The sequence below is a fragment of the Notechis scutatus genome, chromosome 6, assembly GCF_049901735.1.
Source record: "Notechis scutatus isolate UNSWTSFEM ecotype Mainland chromosome 6, rNotScu1.2, whole genome shotgun sequence".
NCBI classification, from domain to species: Eukaryota; Metazoa; Chordata; class Lepidosauria; order Squamata; family Elapidae; genus Notechis; species Notechis scutatus.
The window spans coordinates 67,665,627-67,689,200 of record NC_142014.1 but is presented as its reverse complement, the minus strand read 5'-3'; the positions used below and the strand labels follow the sequence as shown (position 1 = coordinate 67,689,200).

The following is a 23,574-nucleotide window of genomic DNA, read 5'->3' as shown; positions in this document are numbered from 1 at the left end:
CAAAGTAAGCAAGTCGAAAGCATTGCATTCATTAATGGAATCTGAACTGATGGTAAAGACTGAGAAAAGATTTTAAGGCTGAACAAAGTGCCTCATTGGCCTATCATGCCTATGAAATAGGGATAGTTAATGTAAGGGGGCAGTTAGTTATTTTACCTGAAAATCAAGCAGCCAGTATCAGTCTATAGTTGAATAGACCGGAATAGTTAACAACTCTAGCCATATTAGCTTAACATAGGCATCCTAGCAGAGGAAATTGCAGAAATAAGTTGTCCAACTGATCAGTTAGCAGTTCTGATAAAGTGTTTTGGATACTACAGTTCAGAAAAAAACAAACAAACAGTGACAAAACCACAAAGGAGAGAAGGGGGCAAGTCGTAAGTAGAGCTTTTCTTCCTTGCTGGTAGTAAGATAAATGCAGACAATACTCTGAAATTAAATGCCAGAGGTGATAGAAAACACTTCTTTGTGTAGGGCAAAACTGGCTGACAAAATTCATTGCTACAAATTGTGACTATAGTTACAAAAGTGAATACTGATTTCTTGCTGATTTGCCTTACAAAACTACTAAATTCACAGATAATCTGCTATTAGCGACCATGGAGAAAATGATGCTGGACTAGACAGTCTTTCGACTTAAAAATGTTTCTGTCTTAATACTTGTTACTTTCAGAAACGCTTTCAGAACATTTGGCAAATTCTCCTATCTTCTATGCCTGTGTTCTTAAGAGGCAGTTTGTATCATCATAGCACACTGATACTTAGCTTAGGTTAGACCAGGGGTGGGCAACTATGGCCCTTTTATGAATTATGGACTTCAACTCCCAGAATTCCTGAGCAAGCATGGCTTGCTCAGGAATTCTGGGAGTTGAAGTCCATAATTCATAAAAGGGCCATAGTTGCCCACCCCTGGGTTAGACGCTGCACAATCCAACAAACAGCCATTAGCTCAGGGCTGTCAAACTCCTTGCCCACGCGCTGGATGCGTCACGTGCTGGCCACACCCACGCCCAGTTTAGCGAAGGGGGAAAAAAAATCCCAGTACATCATGCTGCCATGACGACATGAGTTTGACAGCTCTGCATTAACTTATATACAGTACTACTAAAACTCTTGTTTCTGTTTGATACTCTCTAGCCTTCAATTGGACAAAATGGTGCATCATACAGCAACAGCTATTGAATCAGCATACTTTAAAATGGGCCAACTTACAGTTTGCATCCAAAATCTGGGATCCATGGCTCCCGTGGGATTGAAATTTGACAACGTTTTAGTGCCATACTTTCCTGACTATACTTTCCAGGAAACTATAGGTTGCATGGCACAAGGAAAGATGCGAGGGGCACATACCTACCCTATTTCCAACCTCCCTCTGGCCCCTACGCCCAATTCAGAGGTGGGATTTTACTGGTTTGGCCCGGTTCTATAGAACCAGTAGCTCTGAAGAGCAGCTGACACCGAACCGGTTCGCTCTAAAGATCTTTTCTTTGGTTGGGCCCACCCGCCCGCCTGGGCTCTAGGCTGTCCTTTATTCCCTGCTAAAGCAACCTTGGTTGCTTTGCGCAGCACAGCTGAGTCAGCCGTGCATCAGCAGGTGGTTATTGCTTGTAGAAGTTGATTTACAAGGGTTGCGCATGCGCGCGCAGTGAACCGGTTGTTATGCCGGTAGGGTCCCACCCCTGGCCCAATTGGTTGGTAGCAAGACCTGACAGATAAGTGACCGCTGGCAGCTTTGAAACCAGGATCAAAATTTTAAATCTCTTAACGGCAGTGGCTAGTAAGGGAAGAATGAGGGAGGGATTTGGATCATAGGGTTGGTTGAAGTGAGCGTCCCCCTGGGGACATGCCAGAATGAGAAGCAGAGTGCAGTTTTCCTTGTGGTCCGTGACTCCCCTAGTTCTCCCTCTCCACAACAAAGTGGAAGGCAGTTCCACAGGTCAGCTGAGGGTAGGAGGAGGAGTTCTTCTGAGGACTGTGAATGGAGGGGAAAGATGCAAGCCTATCTTATATTTGGAAAGAGGAAGGACAAAGGAGTGACTGGGATGCCTGGGTAAGACTAGCTCGGATGTACCAGTGATAGTTGGGTCCTTAAGTCCTCTTCCTCTTTTTGTTCTCCCTCCCCCTAACAAAGTGATAGGCAGTTCCACGAATCAGCTGAGGAAAAGGAGGGAGGAAATTCACCAGGGCTCTCAAAGGTCACACGGGGAGGGGAAACAATGCAGGTCTACATTACATACAGGAAAGAAGAATGACCCCATCAGTCACAGGTTGCCTAGTTGTTTCCAAAACAGAACCAATTCTCCCTTTTCTCTCCCAAGTGACCTTAGCTACAGTTTTTTTGGATATCCTGGAAAAGCAACTGCTGCTGAAGACTTTTTAGACTACTTAAGACATCTGCAGTGAGATGCCCAGCAGACCAATATCCTTCCTGTTCTTGGTTCTCTTCTTCCCTCAGTTCAACAGGGCTATCAGATGGCAAAGAAGAACATCTGGAGATATAACCCTGATCTGACTGTACCGACTGTCTCTGAACTTTGGAAGCCTCATCAAACAACAGCTGTTGCTGCTCATTAACCTCCTCTTGGCAAAGGGGCATATCAGAGGGGATGACGCTTTGTTGATAGAGGGAATACATCAATCCCTCCAGTTGTTGCCTCACGTCAGCTGGCAAGGCTTGGGGATCTGAGGATAAATCCCCTTGAAGAATGACATCATTTCTTCTTGGGACGTTAGCTTCTATCATAGGCACACTTTCTAGCCAATCTTCATTGGTCAACAGTTTATGACTGAGTATCTCATTTTCTTCTGCAAGGGCAGTTGGATTGACCACCTGAACAGAAGGTGCCTCAGCAGGAATGACCAGAGTCTGGAATGCTAAATCTTCTTCGGACAGATGCTGAGGTGTCAATTTATATGCTCCCAAGTCATCTTCATTAACCAGAAGATTGACTAAGCAAGAGCTACTGGGGTCAGGTTCCTTTGGAAGCAGTTGCTTCTTAAGAATTCCTTTCCCGGGGAACATTAATTCTTCAGTGAGTTCCCCACTCAGAGATTGTAGATCATCTTCATCCTCACTGCAGACCCGTTCATTTTTAAACCAATCTGGATGCTCAGCCTGCCATGTCTGGAATTTCTGCAAAGCCTCCTTCAGCTGTTTGCCACAGGGGCTTTCAGTGTACTTTCCAGGTGAGATGGCTGGAATCTGATGCATTCGCCCTGGCTCAAATTTTTCAAGATCCTGGATTAGGAAGTAAATTTCCTCAAACTTATCCATCAGCTGATATTTAGAGGTGACATGGAATGGGTCTGGGATGTCACTCTCGTTGCTTATGCCCTCAAAGTAGCAGATTAAATACAGTCCAAAGCAAGCTGGCTGCTTAAAGTCTGGTAAAATCAGATTCAGTGCTGGAGTGAACATGTCCCCTGTTGGCAGCAGATTATCTTGCTTCAGATGTACACTGGATTCCTGGTGCCCAAGCATAGCCTGCCACTTGGCTCGAGTACCCCGGGAACACAAGATGATGATCTTTGAAGACAGCGCTTCCATTTTCTGTTTCTGCCGAGTAAGCCAGCACACTGCTCCCATCTCAGATATCTGCTGTTCATCTAGCAGGTCTAGGATGACCTCTGTGCCACACACGGTGATCATGAACTGTGCAAATTTCAACACAATGTCTACATAGAGCTTGTGATCAGCAGAATACACAATCCAAACTGTACGTGGCTTGAGGGGTGGAGGAGGTTGTAACATAGGGGAAGTCAAAAAGGTATCTGGAAAGTCAAAAAGGTAAATATATAAAAAGAGTAATATTATGGTAACTGCTCCCTCCACCCCCCATACATGGAAAACAAAGGATTGTTACATGTATACATTACTGCATTTAATATTAAAATAATGGTCATTAGCTTCAGTTACCCAACTAAATATCTCCAATACCAGTGATATAGATGGAAGTTATTTTATTTCAGAAAATTGCAAACCTTGATGTAGAAATTTATTTATCCTGCAAAAAGTTGTGTCAGAAAGCAATAGTCCTTGATATTAATATAAACATTGCCCAGCCGATATTCAACCACAGAAATAGATGAACAGTTAATAACTGCGTAAGAATTGGTTTTGTCTGTGTTTGTGTGCATGTAACCAAAAGCACACATGCAACTTTTAAGAAAATTAGAAGTCAATACTGTCCCATCTAAGAGCTGAATCTAATCCATGTACCTAGATTATAAATCAATGCTGAGTGATAAAAAGTAAAAATTCAATACTGTCCCATCTAAGAGCTGAATCTAATCCACGTACCTAGATTATAAATCAATGCTGAGTGATAAAAAGTAAAAATTCTCTTACCTTGGAGTTCAAAATCACAGTTTTTTGCTGCAGAATTTAATGCTAGGAGGGAAAGAAGAACACAGAAAATGTTAAAGAAGGTAACATTGATCAAAAAGATTCAGATACTTTTGAAAAAGAAGGGATAACAATTCAATGACCTTCATCTGAGACTCAAGTGCAAGCAAAGAAAAGCAGGATCTTGAATAAAAATTTAAGTTTTCCTTGACACAACTGGGGAAACATAAATGAAATGCTGAAAAAATGGTGTCAGATTGACCTTGAAATTAAGATGACTGGCTATATTTAACAATGGGGTAGCATAAAACATTCCAACTGAATCTCTTTATAACAGTAGGCTATCTAAATTTTTCCCAAAAGGGCTGAAATTGAGTTTGAATGTGAGCTAACACAGGTGTAACAGAGCTCTAATTTCCTCTTTCCTCTTCTTCCTTGGCAGTTTTTGCAGTCTTTATCCTGTACCTTCCCTGTGGAATAGCATGGGTTAACAGGTGGGGAGACAAAGGGCAAAGAAAGGTATACCTGTAAATTAAGCAGAAAATTAAAACTCTTGACCTGATTTTTTCCCCCAGAAGTTAGCCTCTTCCCAGCCTGCAGTCCTCTACAAGGTTCAGCTTGTCTGCCAAACCTTGAAGGCTTTTTTGGGGGAAGCTTTCAGGGTAAGAAAATTAATGTCTGCTGCCCCACTGCACAAATCTGGTCCGACTCAAGAAAGTTATTCTGAAGGCAAAACACCCCTAAGCCCCAATTGTAGAACCCACCTTTTTGTCTTCGGGTAAGGTAGATTGCAGAACCAATAGCTGAAGAAATTAACAAAATGCAGATGATAGTGTGGATCCAAGGTAGCCCCACTGAAAATGTATCTGAAAAATAATAATTATAATAAAAAATGATAGGTAGCGTCATCAAACCAGGTAAGATTGCGAAGAATGTCTTGATGCGTAGGAAAGGCCACATTTTTAACAATCATGGACCAGGAAATAGCAGAGCAATTTATTGTATTGGTTCTGCACAGTAGCTATTGTGATATTTAATATTTCAAATTCCAGTCTTCAGCTTAGCGCACTCTCAATGTGGTGTAACAGAGGGCGCATGTAAGTGCAGTCAGGCATCACACAACCTGTTACTGTATCCACCAAAACATTAACTTTCAAAAGAAAGTTCCTTTTCACAGGGCTAAAGTAGGTCAACTTTATGCAAAAAAAAAAATCTTGATTCTGCTCAGGGCACTCAACCCAAACTCCACATTTTGTGGTACAAAAGCAACAACAGAATCATGTTTACTCTTTCTGGGAGAAAGTGCCATTTGTACCCCACTATCCTCATGGGAGTTGCTAAACTGAAGGAAAATGTTTTCAGAAAAAAGGGGAGGGGATTTGCTAAATCATCCAGATATTATATTTCCTTCATACTCTGAAATTTAGATATATTTCCATATATTAAAATACATGAATTAGGGGAGAATCTCCAGTTCTTAAGGTGCTACTCTGTACCAAAAATGACTCATTTCTAACTATATCAGATCACTTTCAAAGTATATATGCACCATTCATTCTGGATTGATTAGGAAGACTTAAGGCATCAGCAGAAGGACATTGGATTAAAAATGAGCGCCTCGGACAGTCTGTAGCACAGGCAGGGAAGAGTGGTTGGATCTGGTGAAAAAAGAGAAGAGATTATTATAGCAACTAGTTCAGTGCACAATCAGCCACCAGCTTTAAAAAGTATGTAGGACTATTTTTTTCTTGGCTACATTATATAAATAAAATGTAATATATTATACATTATTAGACAATACAATGCACAATATTATATTAATATAATGTAATTATACTACCATATAGTATAACGTACTATATTATTATATCCTACAATATTCTATTAATATAGTATATAATAGTATAGTAAACTTTTATTTTTTGTCCCATCAAGTCAGTTTTGAATGCTTGGAAGTGTCTCTGCAGTTTTCTTGGCAAGATTTTGATAGTAGTCTGCCATTGCCTGCTTCTTCCTAGGACTGGCCAAGGTCACCCAGCTGGCTTTGTGCCCAAGGCGGGACTAGAACTCACTCTCTCCTGATTTCTATTCTGGTACCTTAATTGCTACATCAGATATGTTCTCAAATAATACACTTTTTATTATTATTGCTATTATTATTATTATTGATGATTTCTAAATACAAACTGATAAAGATAACACACCAAATATAACTCTGGTTGAAAAAAAAAGAAAACGTGGATAAGTGATGTGTCAATACCAGGGAATGGTAGAAAAGAAAGAATTGGAGAAGATCACAAATATCAAGGTCTGAAAAATTAAAATTGAAAGATTATGGCATAAACTGGCTGTGGTTGTCCCAGTGGTTATTGGCACAATGGATGCCATACCAAAAAAAAATCTTAGATAGCACTTAGCATCTGTACACCAACAAAATTTTGATTTGTCAATTACAAAAGCTACCCTGCTTGGATCTGTGCATCTACTATGCTGATACGTTATGATTATCCTAGGTTCTTGGGAAGGACTTGAGGCATATGAAGGCCAAGCATAACTGGAAGAACTGGCAACTGTAACTGTAAAAATCCCCAGACTAATCCACAGTTCTCACTGAGGTCTGACCCTACTAAGCATCTGGATGCAGGCAAAGTCCCGCAGAGTTAATGCTAGATTATTATTTTTTAAAAAGCCTAAAAAAACATTACAATTGGGTGGGACAGTGATCTGGCAGAAGCCAAGAGAAACATCCATAGGCACACTGATGTCCATGAGCTCTATATTGCTACTCCTAGCTAAGAGTGAAGCGGATGTTGTCTGAAGCAAAGAGGAGCATGCAGCGGATTTCCCTTAATTCATTTCTGATATGAAAGGACTCTTTTTCTCTTTTGATGTTTCTTCTTCAGTTTCTAGCACTTCAAAGGAACATTTCTTACTTTAAAAGACTACAGATGCCCAAAGAGCCAAAAAGGAGAGAAATCTCTAAAATAAGTGAACCAACACTGTCATCTCTGTTGCCGCATGTTAAACAACTCAGGATTCTGTCAACTCATTCACCACCACCCATAACCTGAAGTTTTAGCAGGTGGGTTAAAAGGCTAAACAGTGCAGGGCCTACTTAGTATTTGGATGGGAGGTTATTAGGAAATCCCAGCACTGGAGATAAAATTGGATAGTAAAAAAAAAAATCACAGAAGAAAGCAAACCAGGTTTTTTTTACTGTTGTTGATCACCAGGAGCTGAGCTTAACCTCTGGAGAATATCCTAGTTTTCTCCCCGCCACCGCCAAGATAGTCCTTGATTTATGAACACAATTGAGCCTATAATTTCTGTTGTTAAGCAACATGGTTGTTAAGTGAGTTTTGCTCCATTTTATGATCTTTGGTGCCATAGTTGTTAAGTGAATCACTGCAGTTGTTAAGTGAATCATGCAGCCATTAAGCAAATCTGCCTTCCCTCATTGACTTCGCTAGTTGGATGCCGGCTGGGAAGATTATAAATGATGAACACACGGTCCCTGGACAATGCAACCATCATAAATACATGCCAGTTGCCAAGCACCCAAATTGTGATCATGTGACCATGCAGATGCTTTAAGGGTCCTAAGTGTGAAAAATGGTCATAAGTCACTTTTTTCACCTTCAAATGGTCACTAAACAAATGTTGGTAAATCACCTGTAACTGAATGTGATTATTAACACGGAATAAACTATTGTTTTATATTACAGAAGCCAATAAAGCTAAACCTACCTCCACTTTGTATTTGCAACAAATCTTCAAGTTCCTTTCCAGCTTGACCGTTACATTAAGGCGATGCTGCAGACCCTGCTGCAGAAATCAAGAGGCACAGTTGAGACAGGACCAGCAACAGCAGTGTGATCAATCTAACTATATTGCACCTTTGGGGTAACTAAGCGGGCTCAGAAACAGAAACCAAGGGGACAATTGTGTGTTATCATAAAGCAGCGAATAGATTCAGGACTGCTCCTGCGTGGATGTGAGGGGCAGCTGTTATAGTTGTGATGCACTGGTGCATTTTTCAATAGCTACGCCAACATGAAATTAAGTAGCATTGCATAATCTGGAGTGGCTGATCACATACAAACATGCAGATAAGACTACTGTTCTGCTGCCTCTTTCATGTGACTAGGAAGAAAAAGCAATAAATTGCAGCTTCTTCTATTCAATTATTCTGAAATAATTTCTTCTTTTCCAATAAACAGCAAAACATTTTTCTTGGTTTGCTTGGAAGCAGTTCTGGTTTAAAGGCATATTGAAAAAGCAGATTTTTGCCCAGCACACCATTCAAACCATTTTTTTTTTAAAAAAAATTCCCTTAAAGGAAATAAAAGTAGCATAAAATTCTAGATTCTAACAAGGTGCAAATGCAAAAGCTGTCTCAATCTTGTAAAGAAGCAGGTGTCTAACTCTCATAATTTGCTATTTATGTAGAATTCACATTTTGTAGTAAACCATGTTTTTTTTAAAAAAGCTAAAATTCCAGATATGCTAGGTGTTGGGCTTTTGTTATTGGGAAGACAAGAGTTCTGATGGATTGGTAAGTAATGGTAACCAAGAATTGCTAAAATAAAATTAAATGCCTGGAGGAGAAAACAAGTGGAGCAAAACTGATTACCTCTGAAATGCTTTCTGTGGCCTTCTTGCACTCTTTTTCATCTTCCCGAACACTGACTACATGGATAATGTAGGTGGCCGGTATTTCTGCAGGGTCAAAGCTCACCAACACAGAATGATCATCTAGACTTGTTCCATTAATTCGGGGTTCCCACAAACTCCCTAAATGCAGAAAACTCATCAATGACATCAAATGGCACTGCTCATGGATGCAGGCAAACACCTGAAAAAAAGCATACCTATTTGCAGACACGGTTCTGTTTTTTTCATAGTAGGATGTGTGCAATCTGCAATGTAAAAGAAAGAAAAAAACCAGAAAGATTGCATCTGTGTTCTGAAAGACAGTACTGGCTAAATTGACTACTTCAATTTGCAAGTAGCGTGAAAAGAGCTATGCTCAAATGTAAGCCAACCATGAAAAGATGCTTGGGCTAAAACTATTACTTTACATCATTAGAAAAAACTGCATTAGAGTTACAGAAGAGGTAATGTAATTTTTAAAGAAAGCACATTTCAGATAGTCGTTTCACAGACTCGCATTGCATCATCTAACACAGGGGTGTCAAACTCAGGGGGTGCTTAAATCTGGCTTGTGGGGCTGCCCTGGAAACAGGAAAGGACCAGCTTGCGATGCCTCTGCCAGCAAAAACAGAGCCCGGGGTCGTCGTCCCCCCGGGCCCTGTTTTAACTGGCAGACAGCTATATGAGGTCATTGTGACCAAAAATGGGGCCGGGAGGGTGGGGGCGCATGGGCTACCAAAACAAACTAAAAACAAAACAAAAGGAGAAATGTTTCCCCTTTTGCATTTGAGCATACAAGAAGGGACAGAAAAGGAGAAAGGGAAAGAAGAAGGACAAAGAAAAAGAAGGAAAGATGGAAAGAGAGCAAGGAAGGAAAAAGAAGGAAAGAGGGGAAGGAAGAAGAATGGAGAATGATTAGAGAAGGATGGAAGGAAGGAATATTATAATGAGAGGGAGGGAGGGTCTGAGGGAAATCCTGCCTTAGCACTAGGCCATCACAGGTGCCCCCAAAACGAGTAATGTTGAGCTGGCCATGCCCCCTGAGGTCAAACGCAACCTTGCAAACTGCAACTTTGAATGTGCAACTTCCATACTATGTAGGCTTTGTTTATCAGTAAATTCTTCTTCATATCCTGGGAAGTGCAGGATATCCTAGTGTCAACTGGTGGAAGTAAAGATGCTTCATTTACATCTCCATTTTTAAAATTCTGTATTTCGGATGAGCCTCAGATTGCCTATATTTTTTTTTCCCAAGCAGATAGTTGCCAAACTCCTAAATTTTGATCATGTGAACAGAGGGATGCTGCCATAGCTGTAACTCAGTAGTCTGGATCTAAGGACCACTATGTTAGTACTGCTATAACTTTGAACAGTTGCTGAACTGAACTGGTCATTAACTGAGGACCTGTATAGACATGAGGCCCCTGTAATGGTAACCCATTGCTTACCACCTCCCAGATCAAGTACTGCAATGTACCGCAGTATATAGGGCTGTCTTTAAAGACTATACAGAAGACACAGTTGGACAGAATGCAGTGACCTGCTTCTTAGCATGTTGGCCATATAACACTAGCTCTGTAGGTACACATTAACTTCTGTAAGCATGACTGCCCCCTTAGGTAGAATCAAGCTAGCTGGTGCTTTCATCCTCAGACAGTGTTGAGAGTCATGCCCATCAAGTTGGGAATTTATGTCCATACATTTTAAAGTAGCCAAAGTTGGAAAGTGCTGATCTAGGAGTTGGATTGTCATTAAAAAAAATCTGTAAATAAATATATCATAAAAGTGTCCCTTACTTGGTACTGTGAATGGCTTTGATCTCCTGTTATAGTCCCCTAGAGTACTTAATTTGGGCAAATGATAGACAGTTACTTGGTACATTTGGCCTGGTTGTACCTCAAAACGGTTGAAGGAGAAATTCCACTGAAACAATATAAGGAGAAACATTTTAAAAAATATGCAGTGAGTCAATGCAGCGACTTATAACACTGACCTTATATGAAATTCTGTACTAGAAGAAAAGAAAATTCACAAGCCAGATATATACGAGCACTTAGGCAGAGCAATTCATTTGGTTCAGATCTAGTTATCTGAATTTGAATGATCCCTGTTTCATCACGAGCATTTTCCCCTGATTTGGGGAAAGAAAAGTAAGGAGTTGTTTCTCCATAGCCTCACAGAAATCCATTCCTTTCATCAAGTGTGGAAACATAACATATTCTAACACAGGTACTTTTCTTCTGCTTTCCTATAATGAAAGGGAAATGAGGATTCTCTTCACAATGTGGAATCGTGTAAATATGAATTCATATTATTTTATGTAGAAGGTACCTAATATTGCTTTAGCCTAAACAAATGTTAGCTTTTAAAAATAGTCTAAGTCAGTGGTCCCCAACCTTTCTGGCTTGACAGCCTGGGGGGAGTGGGGGAGAGGATGGTTCCATGTGAACGGTAGGTGCAAATCGAGCTTTGTGTGTGAGTGTCTGTCACTCACACAAGTGGAGCTGTATGCGCTCACCCGCCACTTGTGTAGCCTGGTTCCAAATGAGCCATAGCCCACTAGTGGGCTGCTGCCCTGGGGTTGGGGTCTCCTGGTCTTGGAAGTAAATTCAGACGTCATACTCTCTTTCCCATATTTCTGATAAAACACAGTGGACAGTGACAAAACTGTGACGTTAAAACAATGGGTTAAAAGATTTATAGGCTGGCAACAGAAGTCATGGGAGAGAAAAGCATTCTGGGGTAATCAATTATATTTGCTTCCCATGAAGGTTTTTTCAGTCTGTGACCTCTTATTCCAGGACATCCAGAAATGTTCAGTCAATGCTGTTAAAAAAGAAGTTGCAGCACTGTGTTGTAATACCTCCTTAAGATGAGGAACATAACATAGCTGGTTTTACATCAAACAGAAATGGAAGCAACAATAACCAAATGTATAAGTTTAACTGTTTCCTGCTTGTAGCTTGGCCTTTTCTCAACCCTTCTCCTGGAACAGGTCATATTTATTTTTTCTGCACTGCAGCATAAACCATATAGTTATTCCAACACTAGCATTTCACACACAGTAGAGGTCATACCAAGTCATCTATGCTTGCAGTATGTAACAGACCATGTTCTTAATTACAAGGTTTTTCTTGCAAGCACCAGGTTATTATTTGGCTAGCAAATGTCATACTTTCTTTAGCCAATATACTGTTAGTTATTTACTTTATTAAATGCACCAGGCTGTCCAACTCCATTACAATTCTATTTGATTCAAAGAAGGCAAAGTATAAGTTTGTAAAACTTTCACAATTCTTACCCGGCCCCCATTGTCTGGACGGACTTGGAACGTCAAGTTATTTTGAAAGTCAAATTGAGCACAAATCTGCTGGTTATTGCTTAATTGTACTACAGCCAATTCTGCTCCTCTGAGGTATATGATGCTTGCTATTGTTGAAGAGAAGGAGAGACATAAAAACATTGGTAAAGAGATCTCTCTTTGTATCCTTTGATTATGCTGCAAGCTAAACTATAATAAGATAAATAATCCAGAAGCAGCCTGCAGTGCAGGAGGTTAGGACAAACATTAAAAAAAGTATTCCTTCCCCCCAACTGTGCAAAATTAAGTTATAGTGTTCAGTCCAGGAAATGGAGAATCATGGGTGAGAAAGACCAACGATCACATCCAGCATAAAGAAAACAAAGACTTGTTCAAACATTTTGATTTTATTCTATGAAAAGAAAACAATACATACTGGCATGCTATACTGGCATTTTTAATATTCATCTCCAAATTACTCTAAATTGTTTACATTTTTATTCTGAACTATTGTTATCTGAAAGAAAAATTAACCCCTCCCCCAATAATTTACCTTTAAAATTGGAGGGTACCATGGATTCACTACAAACATAGTAATACAGGCAGATTAATTTTTTCTCTGTTTTATAAGGAGGTATCTTAGAATCAGGGTTATTTTTTCTTTTGAGAAACTATTGAATAAATATTTAAAAACACCACCAGTTCATATTATTACTAAACTCCCAAACCAGCCTCTAAAACATGATGAGATAGTTCTGGCTACTACAACTTGTCTAATAGATAATGCTACATTTTTACATGCCGTAAACATTGCAGTTTTATATTGCTTTCTTCCTCACTTACCATCAGTAGCCACTTTCCACTCTATCTTCAGCACAGGGACCAATTTCCCATCTTCAGTAAAAAATGTATCAATAAATACGTCAACAGAACTTGGGGCTGAAGGAGTCCATTTCCAAGAAAGGAGCCAGCTCTCATCCACACAGTAACCTACAAGTTTGATGGAAATTAATTCAGTCCCACCTTTGAGATAGCAACTGATTTTCCTTTGGACTATAACATTCTAGCTGCAATGCTTCCTCTCAAACTTTCAGTGCAGCAGAAGTTACTGAATACAATCTACTGCATTACAACACTCTTTAGAAAAGCTAAGAAAAACAGAGTTAAAAGGTGAACCCAAATCCCGGGGACCACTAATATAAATTTTGACTGACAGTGCCTTGCTGACGGTGGTGGGAGAGGGAGAGAGGGAGGAGAGAGGGAGAGAGGGAGAGAGAGAGGAGAGAGAGAGAGAGGGAGGGAGGGAGAGAGGAGAGAGAGAGGGAGGGAGGGAGGGAGAGAGAGAGAGAGAGGGAGGGAGGGAGGGAGAGAGGGAGGGAGAGGGAGGGAGAGAGAGAGAGAGAGAGGAAGGGGGAGGGAGGGAGGGAGAGAGAGAGAGAGAGGAGGGAGAGAGAGAGGGAGGGAGAGGGAGGGAGAGGGAGAGAGAGAGAGAGAGAAGGAGGGAGGGAGGGAGGGAGGGAGGGAGGGAGAGAGGAGAGAGAGAGAGAGAGAGAGAGATCTGTTCTAACCTCCCCCCCCCAAAACACACAGAGGCAGGGGTGGGATTCAAATTTCTTAACAACTGGTTCTGTGGGTGTGGCCTAATTTAGGGGGGGGGGCTTGGTCATGTGACTGGCTGGGCATGGCTTGAATGTAAATATTATAAATATTTATATAGATATAGAATTTATTTATAAAAAAGAACAACTTTTACCCAGCTGGTGACCACAGTTTCACATAAGTTTCTATGTTTCTTAGTTCTGATAACTCTGGAAGATTAAGAAAGCCTATTCTAAAAGATACAGATTTTAAAAAAATTATGATGAAATGCACGTTAAAAGATGTAGCTGGACACATGCCATTTAGAGTAAGAATTCCATAGTAGGGTATAGATATGGATCATTTAGAGTATCGTTACATTTCATTCCAGACAAAAAGATGCACTTTGGGTTAATTTTTGGAAAAACAAGCTTATTGTATATTTCTTGATCTAGAGAAAGCATATGATAAACAGAATACAATTAAGTTATGGAACATTTTATGTGAATATAGAGTTGGCTCCATGCAGTAAAAGTAATGTATGCAGAAAAATAAAGCATACATGTGAATAAATAGAATGCCGAGTGAATGGTTATTTGTTTGTTGTATTTTAGATGCATGCATAACCAATGCTTGTGGTGATATTAGAGAAGGTTGTGGTTGTGGATGTGAATGTATCAGTATTTTCATATGAAAATTATATTGATCCTTAACTCATTTGAACTAAACATGAGAAATAGCTACCTCACAATTCCTCCTGCTGAAATATCAATCAATTATAAAATGTTGCACAGATCAGTTAGTATTACAGTTCTAAAATAAGCAAAATTAATTAAGGGGGGAAACAAAAAAAAGTGCACCTACTGTTTCGCACAAGGCAGCGTAAACCCTACAGGAGAAAACATAAATATATTACTAAAAAAAGTCTTAAGAGTCATACAGATCATGAATGTTACTTCACCTCAAAATGGTATTAAATTTTATTAATAGTTTTTCTCATATATATTTTTAACTCAAAAAATCCTATCCCCCATTTAACAGATACTAAGCTTAACAGACACATATTTATTTATTAGTCTATTAAGCTGGGTATTTATTAAATGAATTTTCACCTGCAACAACTTTAACATATTTAAAAAGAATGTATTTTTTGGTCATCCATGTGATGATAAACGTATTCTAATTTAATACAAAAAAAATAAATGAAATATGTGTGAAATAAATTTATCACCAGCTATGTTGCTGAATCATTATATATGAGTATTATCTTGTTATATGCAAATACTCCTATAAAAATAGGCAGAATAGTTAAGATAGATCACAAAGATAAAAATTGACATTTATTTTCCTGTTAATTCTATTTCTGTATGATTCAAGTGTATATTGAAAGTATTTTTACAAACAGATTAGAGTGGCATCTTTCCCTTTTAAACTCTAAGAATTCAAATAAGTAGCATAAAAGTAATCAGAATGTCTTATTGTAGGAACAAAGAAGGACAAGCACAAGAAAACCTAAGTATTTTTTAAAAGGGGTAGGGTTTTCACTATTTTCATATTGTTGATCTCCCCCTTAGAGTTGCCCAAATTCCCAGGGTCACTTTATGCAAAACACTCAAAGCTTTAGCTTTTCTATCCTTAGGAAATATTGAGAGTGGCTGAAATGATTATTTAGTCAAAAATCCAGTTACCAGGACACCATATTTTAATACGTCAGTAAGATCCTATTTTGATCCTAGTATATGTAGAGAATGTTTACTTGCTTGCCAAAATTTGCCAAATGTCATCTATATGCAAATTATATATGTCATCTCTGCTGTAAGAATCATTCACAGATATATGGAGGGTCAACCTAAAGTACCATATAATATCCCCAATAACATTCTGTTACTACTTCCATTATGGTGGTGTTCAACATAAACATAGTTACTATGAGATTTTGCAGAGCTTATACTGTAAAAGAGGTCCTATTACTGTTACTGTTCTGTATTGACACATACTTCCTGTATATTGCCCCAGCTTTTCAAAACTGTGGTTAGGGATGTTTACATATTTAGCCTTAGTCAGTCACATCATTGCTGTGTGATTTCAGCCAGATTAACAGTAGAAAGAAAGAAAGAAAGAAAGAAAGAAAGAAAGAAAGAAAGAAAGAAAGAAAGAAAGAAAGAAAGGAAGGAAGGAAGGAAGGAAGGAAGGAAGGAAGGAAGGAAGGAAGGAAGGAAGGAAGGAAGGAAGGAAGGAAGGAAGGAAGAAAGAAAGAAAGAAAGAAGAGAGAGATATGGATGATGGAAGGAAGGGTGGGAGGGAGAGAGAGAGATGATGAAAGGAAGGAAGGGTAGGAGAGAGAAAGACAGGGATGGATAGAAGGAAGGAAGGAAAAAGAATTATATAAGCTTTTGTATGTGGTTGAGAAACGTGTCAGTGCATGTTCTTCACAATCTGTTTTAGGACAGGCTTGGCAGATAAACAACAGAAGAACAGAACTTAGAGCTTATATACACTGAGCACATAGGTGTTCTTATACGCTTTTATCGATATTCTGAAGTTCCCAGTGATCTATGTTTGTGCTAGATTCCTCCTAGAATTCTAACACTAGTATATAAAATGCTCAAAGTTAGAATCAAATTATAGAATTTTAGAATCAAATATTTTAGGGCTATCATTTGAAGGCTAAAAAACTACCCCTGACCATTAAATGGTGTAGTCTACTGTAGTTTGCATCTCTTTGTTGCTGTCTAGTGGTTCTCTGCCTTCCTATAGCTCTAAAAGGCAGTAATATTTCTTAAAAGTGGAATGCAAAACGATATACTTGTTACATATATTTTTCTTTTTTTGCAAATTGTACTGCATGCAAGTTATTTTGCGCAGCTTGATTTTTATGTTTCTAGAGAACACCTTTGACGATAAATATAATAATACTCAGTCATGCAATGTTATCTTTTTGTTTAGTATTAAGATTCTTATTAAGAAATAAAAAAAAACATAGGGAGAAGCCGCATGCTTGCAGGGCAGTTAAATATGTTATTTTTGGGCGGGTTCATTTCCTAGAGTGGTGTTTTATTCTGGAATCCCTCAATTCATTTTACCAACATTACCAGCAGCACAAGAAGCTGGAGAACTATTCCCATAGCACTTATCTGCTGTAGATGATCTTGTTAAATATGTAAAGATGAATTGTAAACATATTTTATAAAGATCAAATAAAACACATTCAGGTCAACTATGACTTATTCAAATAATAGAAAATAAAGCTGTTGTACTGCATTAGTTTAAGTCATGTAAGAAAGTTTGAAATCTTCCTGAAATTTCTCCAATCTTTAAAAATTATTTTAAAGAAACCGAAGATGTTTTATTAGCAGGAGTCCTTAAAAAAAAAAAGAAACCCACCTGTTTTATAGCTTATTTTTATTTTTAGAAATTTGCAGATCAAGCTATTTATTTAAAAAAAATTATTGACTAGATTTAAATTCTGGAAGATTTTAAGGAAAGTTAAAATCTTAAAAACAAATTAAAGTTACTATCAGTTTTAAAAAGGTAATTCTCAAGTTATGACCATTTGTTTAATGAGCACGAAACCTCATTAAAAAGTGACTTATGTGAGTGCAATTTGGGGAGGCTGGCATTTTTGAAACGTTGCAGCATTCCGTGTTCATGATTTACAACTATTTTGCAATTTTCTGGGACCCCCCAAAAATCCATTGGAAAAGCTGGATTCACTTAACTGTATGGTTTGTTTAACAACCTCTGATTTGCTTAATAATCTTGGGATTCACTTAACGATTATGGAAATACCAGTAATATAATTTAGCAAAGTAATTAGCCATTTTCACCCTCAAAATTATGAAAAATATTATTATTAAAATTATTGTTTTTATTCTTCTTCCAATAATTCACTGGTTATGATACTCTGAAGCTTATTTTGGTTAATAGGTGCTACTAAGAGGCCACTTACATTAGTCAACATGATGTTGGAAGTAACTTACAATTTTACAGATAAATATTTGCAACCTGGAATTCATACTGTGAATACTGAAGCCATATTTACTAAAATATTAAATTAAATCATTTTATTTTTATTTAAACTTATTTAAATTATATACATTACCGTATTTGCCGGCGTATAAGACGACTTTTTGCCCTAAAAACATGCCTCCAAGTGGGGGCCGTCTTATACGCCGGTAAATCACATTGTCACCGGTGCAAGAGCGACGGGGCGGAGCTCCGCAACTTGCGAAGCCCCTTCAAGCCCAGCCGAAGTCTCTTCCTCCTCCTCCCACCCACCCACCCACCCTCCGCCCGGCTCGGGCGCTATGGAGGCCAATCTGGAGGTGGGGTGGGGGTGGAGCGGGAGGGTCTCTGGCGGGGCCGCTCGCCCAGCCAGCCCCGAGCCGCGTAATGGCCCGGGAGTGGGGGAGAAGGTGGTGGGGGTGGACTGTGGCGCCCCTCCTTCTGGGCAGCGGGCGGGCGGCAATTTGCTCCTCCCGCTTCTCCCTCCCTCTTTGAAAGACCGGGAGGGCTGTGCTTGGGGCGGGGGTGTCCTCAGGAAGTTCCTGATGGGACCCCGCTGGGCAGGGCCACCCGGCTCCCGAGCTGCTTTCCAGGGTCCCCTTGGGAAGAAAAGGGTCCGGTGGGCGGTGGAAGAAGGCGAGCCCCTCCTCCCGCCCCTGTCCCGTCCCGTCCCTCCTCTTGTCCCCTCCTCCCCTCCCCGCTAAGAGAAAGATCTGCCTCCCCTGCACCGAGCTTCCACCCGGCGCCGCGTCTCCCGGCCAGCGCGCGCTGCGACTTGGGAACCGGCCAAGCGACTTTAAAACCGAGCGGAGGCCAGAGATAGCCGGAATTACCCTCCACACCACACACACACACACACAGAGAGAGAGAGAGAGAGAGAGAGTTGGCAGCTGTCCATCCCCCACCCTTGGAGTCCCGATGGCACGCACGCGGGGCTGTCACAAAGAAAGGGAGAGGAATTGAGTGCCAGCCTGAGAAAGGCGAAGCTGCCTCTCTAAAGCATTTTGGTGGCTTTGTAAGTTTGGGGGAAAGGGGTTGGGGGTGTCAATCAAGAATTATATCCAGAATACCCCAAGTGTTACAACTTACCGTATTTGCCGGGCGTATGAGACGACTTTTTGCCTTGAAAAGCATGCCTCCAAGTGGGGGGGTCGTCTTATACTGCGAGTATATAACAAAAACTATATTTTGAGTGGAAATGTTGGGGGCTCGTCTTATACGCCCAGTCGTCTTATACGCCGGCAAATACGGTAATTTCAATGAAACTGAGTGTAAGTGCACATATTTGTCATAAAGTAATTGGAGAAACATGACATTAAGCAATATTACTCTAACTACTCTCACTCTGTTTTCTGAGAGTATGAAAGAAACGTTAAAGCCACAATTAATCACAGAATCACTATTCTACTTTCTATATACATTTTCTCCTGACACAATCGTTCCCTTCTCACCATGTATATATTCAACATAGACGGTCATGCAAGAAAAACATGGGCAAACTGCACTATCATCGTTGGTTAAGAAATTTACTATGTCTGCATCCGGAAGTTAATAATCTTGGTTTCCTACTATTGTACAATTCATAACAGATGTGTTGACTGCTGTTTTGTGGAACAACTTTAACCGCTTGAATGAATTAGTCTAATCTCATTTTAGAAGACTTACTTTTTCAGGTTTGCATTGCATTCTCAATATTCTAAGTACAGGTAGCCCTCAACTTATAACCAAAGTTATGACAACGCTTAAAAAAATGAGTTACAACTGCTCCTTGCACTTATGACTATTGTAGATACATGATTGCAATTTGGGCACTTGGCAACTAGCATGTATTTACAATGGTTGCAGTATCCTGAGGTCACACGGTCATGATTTGTGACCTTTTCAGCTAGCTTCTAATAAGGAAGGTCAATGGGGAAAACTGGATTCACTTAATGACCTCAGTGAAAAAGGACATGTGTGGTCATGTGATGACTAATAGCACTGCTTGGTGACAGAACTTCTGATCCCAGTTGTGGTTGTAAGTTGAGGACTATCTATAACTTTTTATTTGTTTCCCTCCTATTCCCAAGTCTAGGGTTGGGGCTAGACTTACCATAGCACAAACATTTATTTTTGCTACCAACTAATGATTATGTAGATTTTTGCTACCTAGACCTGTTAGTTAAAAGAATTGGTTTAGTAGAACCATCTTTCCTTCTTTCAACCTGACTCAACCTGACTCAAGGCCTCCCTCCTCTGCCTCATAATTCCTCTTTTTTTTCTAAATCCTTTTAGACTGAGAACTGTGGAAAACAGACTTAATTTAAAAAAATGTAATTTCTGGCACCCATTCAGGAATTAAGTAATAGTTGATGGTAATGTTTTGTATATGTGGATGGGTGCAGATTTTTTAAAATAAACCAGAAGCAAACATAAATATACAAATGCTTTATTTGATAATATTGTTACATTTTCAGCATTCAAAATATCATTACAAGAATGCTATAAAAATGTGATCTTATCAGCAATGCCTTCTATGAATTGGTGAACAGCTGGCTTTCCCATCAGGCACTGAGGCACTAAATTTGGAGCCCAGGGATTGAAGAGATGAATAGGTATATTTATGGACTGGGCACCTGGTTTTTCTCAATTTTTCTCCCTTTCTTTTCTTTTTGAATAATTGTAGTTCTTATATTTGTGTTTTTAACACTGTTGACAACCATCCAAAATTGTGTGCTACAAGATAGGTGGCCATATAAATCTTTTAAATAAATAACGCAGAGTTAGTGAAAACATGAGGACTATGCAAAGCAAGAAACTGAACACAACATCTGAAGTACATTTCAGCTATATTATTAGAGCTTATCCTGCTCGGGACTTGCCTATACAGATAGTCCTTGACTTACAACTTCAACCATTCAAAGTTACAACAGCACTGAAAAAAAGTGACTCATTAACTGTTTTTCACACTTACTCCTGTTATAGCATCCCCTTGGCCATGTGATCAAAACTCAGATAATTGGCATTCATATTATTCATATTTATGATGGTTGCAGTGTCCTGCGTCATGTGATCACCTTTTGGAATCTTCTGACAAGCAAAATCAATGGGGAAGGCAAATTCACTTAACAAACATGTTACTAATTTAACAGTGATTAGTGATTTAACAGGTATAGTGATTCATTTAACAATTGTGGCAAGAAAGGTCATAAAATGGGGCAAAACTCACTTAACAAATGTATCATTTAGCAGTAGAAATTTGGGCTAAGATGTGGTCGTAAGTTGAAGACCACCTGTATGATGATCCCCAATCAAAATAAAACAAATATATACAAGGTTTGTTTCTAATGACTTTTACATAAGCTGTGTTTTATCTAACTGCTGATAAATTTTGCATTTTCTGAAAACAGACATAAGTGTGCACATGTGCATTGGATGTTGCTGGATACTTGCTTATATTAATTTTTGAAATGCTATTGCTTGTGTTTGCATATTAGAATTTACTATAAGATAAAAAAATCAATATAAAATGTAGAAGAAATCCATTTTCAGTCAAAATATTTTTTTCCGTGAAAAATATAGTGAACAAGGAGTCTATTTTTAATATGCTGTTCTATTATACAGCTGCTAAAAAGGCAAATACTATTTTGGGATGCAATTAACAGCAACACAAAGTCCAGGTAATGAGAAGTATCACATCAGACCCAATTGGAAATACCGGACACCAGCTCTGGATACTGTAGTTTAAAACACGTAATAATTGAAGCAAGTTCAAAAGACTGCACCTAAGGATGAGAATCTGAAAACTGCACAAATAGGAACAATAAAAGGATCTGTTCATTATTTGACTGAAGAGTCATCAGATAGCAATCTTCAAATATTTAAGGGGTTATAGGGGAGGGAATAGATTTCTTTATTGCTCCAGAATAGAACTACGGTAATAGGTTATCAAATTAAATCTTTATTATGCTGATAGACCAACATAAACTAATGGATTAAAACTGCAAAGGAAGTAGTTTCAAGCTGAGCATTAGGACAAACTTCCCAGAGCCAATTGCAAGCAGTCAAGAAACAAGTAGTGAGTTTTCTTTCTAGTGGGTTCCTTTCATTGGTTTTTTTTTTTTTTTTAGCAACTAGACAGTCATCTGTCACAAGTGTTCTAGTGAATCTTATAAACTAGGGCTGGACCAGATAATCTGTTTTTTTCTTTTCCAGCTCTACCGTTCAAACAACACATATGGCCAAAATAAAAAATAACACCTTCTATGACACAGGTGTCCAATTTTGGCAACTTTAAGACCTGTGGACTTCAACTCCCCAAATTCCCCAGTCAGCCATGCTTAAAGTATAACTCATAAAGTAGCTCAGGTTGGACACCCCTGTTCTATGGTGTTATACTAATGGGAAATAGATTGAAAAACAGAACGCAAAGAGCAATTGCAACAAAAGAGCAATTGCAACAAAACGCAAAGAGCAATTGCAAGACGGGAACCCCTGGCAAGATCAGATACATCCTGAACCACGAAAACTTCAGGCATAGAACTAGTGCACTGACACCTGCAATGAACCCAAGGGAGGTGACTGGGGACCGAGACAACCTTGCCTAAAGCTTCTGAAGGGAGTTCAGGGCAGGATCTGAGTGCCGGAACAGCCCCGACCTTCCCCAACCGGGTGCCCGCCAAATGTTCACCGCGTCTGGTGGGGGAAAAAAAAGACTGCTCAATACGCGCGTCTCTCCCGAGGACAACTAGTTTCGCTTGGGAGGAAAGTCGCGCGTCCCTCCGCCCTGCTTCCCACGCGCACCAGGCAGCCCGGCGCACTTACCACGTTGTGCGCCCGCCCGGGCCAGACTTACCGGCTGGGAACAGTTGAAAAGTGGCGGGGCGCTGAGGAGAAGCCTCAGCCCTGAAAGCCCAGGGAGCAGCCCCGCCACGAGCACCAAGCACCACGAAGCGTCTCCCTTCATCCTCCACGCTGCCACCGCCGCCCTGCACCCTAAGCGAGACCACCGGCCTCATTGACCTGGCTCCGCCCGTCTCTGGCTTCCGGGACTAAACTCGAAACGGGACGTTGGGGTGGAGCCTGAGGAAGCTCACCTGAGGCGGGGCATAGGCGGGCGGGGTGTGGTCTCCCAGAGAAGGAGGGCCTTCTCGGTGAGGGAGCGGCGGACGCGCGTTATCTTGAGGCGAGGAGGTGTGTGGGCAGGGCTTGCAGGAAAAGGTGGGCGGCCCTCCGCTTCTTCTGGACCGACGGTGCGGAGACAAGCTGAGGAAACCCGGGGGAGGGGGGCGAGCGGCGGCCGTTAGTTAGCTCGACTCTGAGTGTACCGGTTAGCTTTTCGAAGGGCGTCGATGCCAGTGCGTATTCTGGGGATAGGTTGGGAGGGTTTGACAGATATTATTATCAATATTGGGTTGCTGCTTTTATATTTATATCTTTTTGCTGTGGAAGGTCGGGGAATCTTAAGCCTTCCTTTTTTTCACGCCCAGACTCCACCGCCTCCTCGCCTTACTTTATTTATTTATTTGGTTTGTCAATTGCTTACAAGATAATAGGTATAAGTAAAAACATAGATTATGAATACATGGATACATATAAGAAAAATAAAAGAAACAATAGGACAGGGACGGTAGGCACGTTGATGCGCTTATGCACGCCCCCTGCAGACCTCTTAGGAAAGGGGTGAGGTCAATAGTAGACAGTCCAAGGTTAA

At 40.1% G+C, this 23,574-nt stretch overlaps 1 protein-coding gene across 2 annotated transcripts; it reads right to left on the bottom strand.

Moving 5' to 3' along the window:
- Window positions 1-1,258: 1,258 nt before the first annotated feature.
- Window positions 1,259-22,933, bottom strand: IL17RA (interleukin 17 receptor A). Of its 2 annotated transcripts, none has more exons than XM_026678686.2 (12): window positions 22,717-22,933; window positions 14,742-14,766; window positions 13,143-13,289; window positions 12,300-12,427; window positions 10,795-10,921; window positions 9,217-9,264; window positions 8,979-9,139; window positions 8,093-8,170; window positions 5,895-6,003; window positions 5,110-5,211; window positions 4,349-4,390; window positions 1,259-3,771 (listed from the first exon to the last, which is right to left on the bottom strand). In XM_026678686.2, exons 1-12 carry the CDS (start codon window positions 22,825-22,827, stop codon window positions 2,324-2,326), a joined length of 2,526 nt encoding a protein of 841 aa, XP_026534471.2. In that variant the 5' UTR covers window positions 22,828-22,933; the 3' UTR covers window positions 1,259-2,323. The 2 variants fall into 2 exon arrangements, with proteins under 2 accessions (XP_026534471.2, XP_026534472.2); XM_026678687.2 differs by having other exon boundaries at window positions 8,093-8,167.
- Window positions 22,934-23,574: the final 641 nt, after the last annotated feature.

What these genes read in the sequence shown, in the direction of transcription:
- IL17RA (XM_026678686.2), bottom strand. Translation starts at nt 22,827, where the DNA reads ATGAAGGGAGACGCTTCGTGGTGCTTGGTGCTCGTGGCGGGGCTGCTC. An exon ending in ACGCTGCCTTGTGCGAAACA is followed by an intron (nt 13,290 to 14,741) that starts GTAGGTGCACTT and finishes TCAAACTTGTAG; the next exon opens with GTTACTGTGTGGATGAGAGC. An exon ending in GTGGAAAGTGGCTACTGATG is followed by an intron (nt 12,428 to 13,142) that starts GTAAGTGAGGAA and finishes CTTCAACAATAG; the next exon opens with CAAGCATCATATACCTCAGA.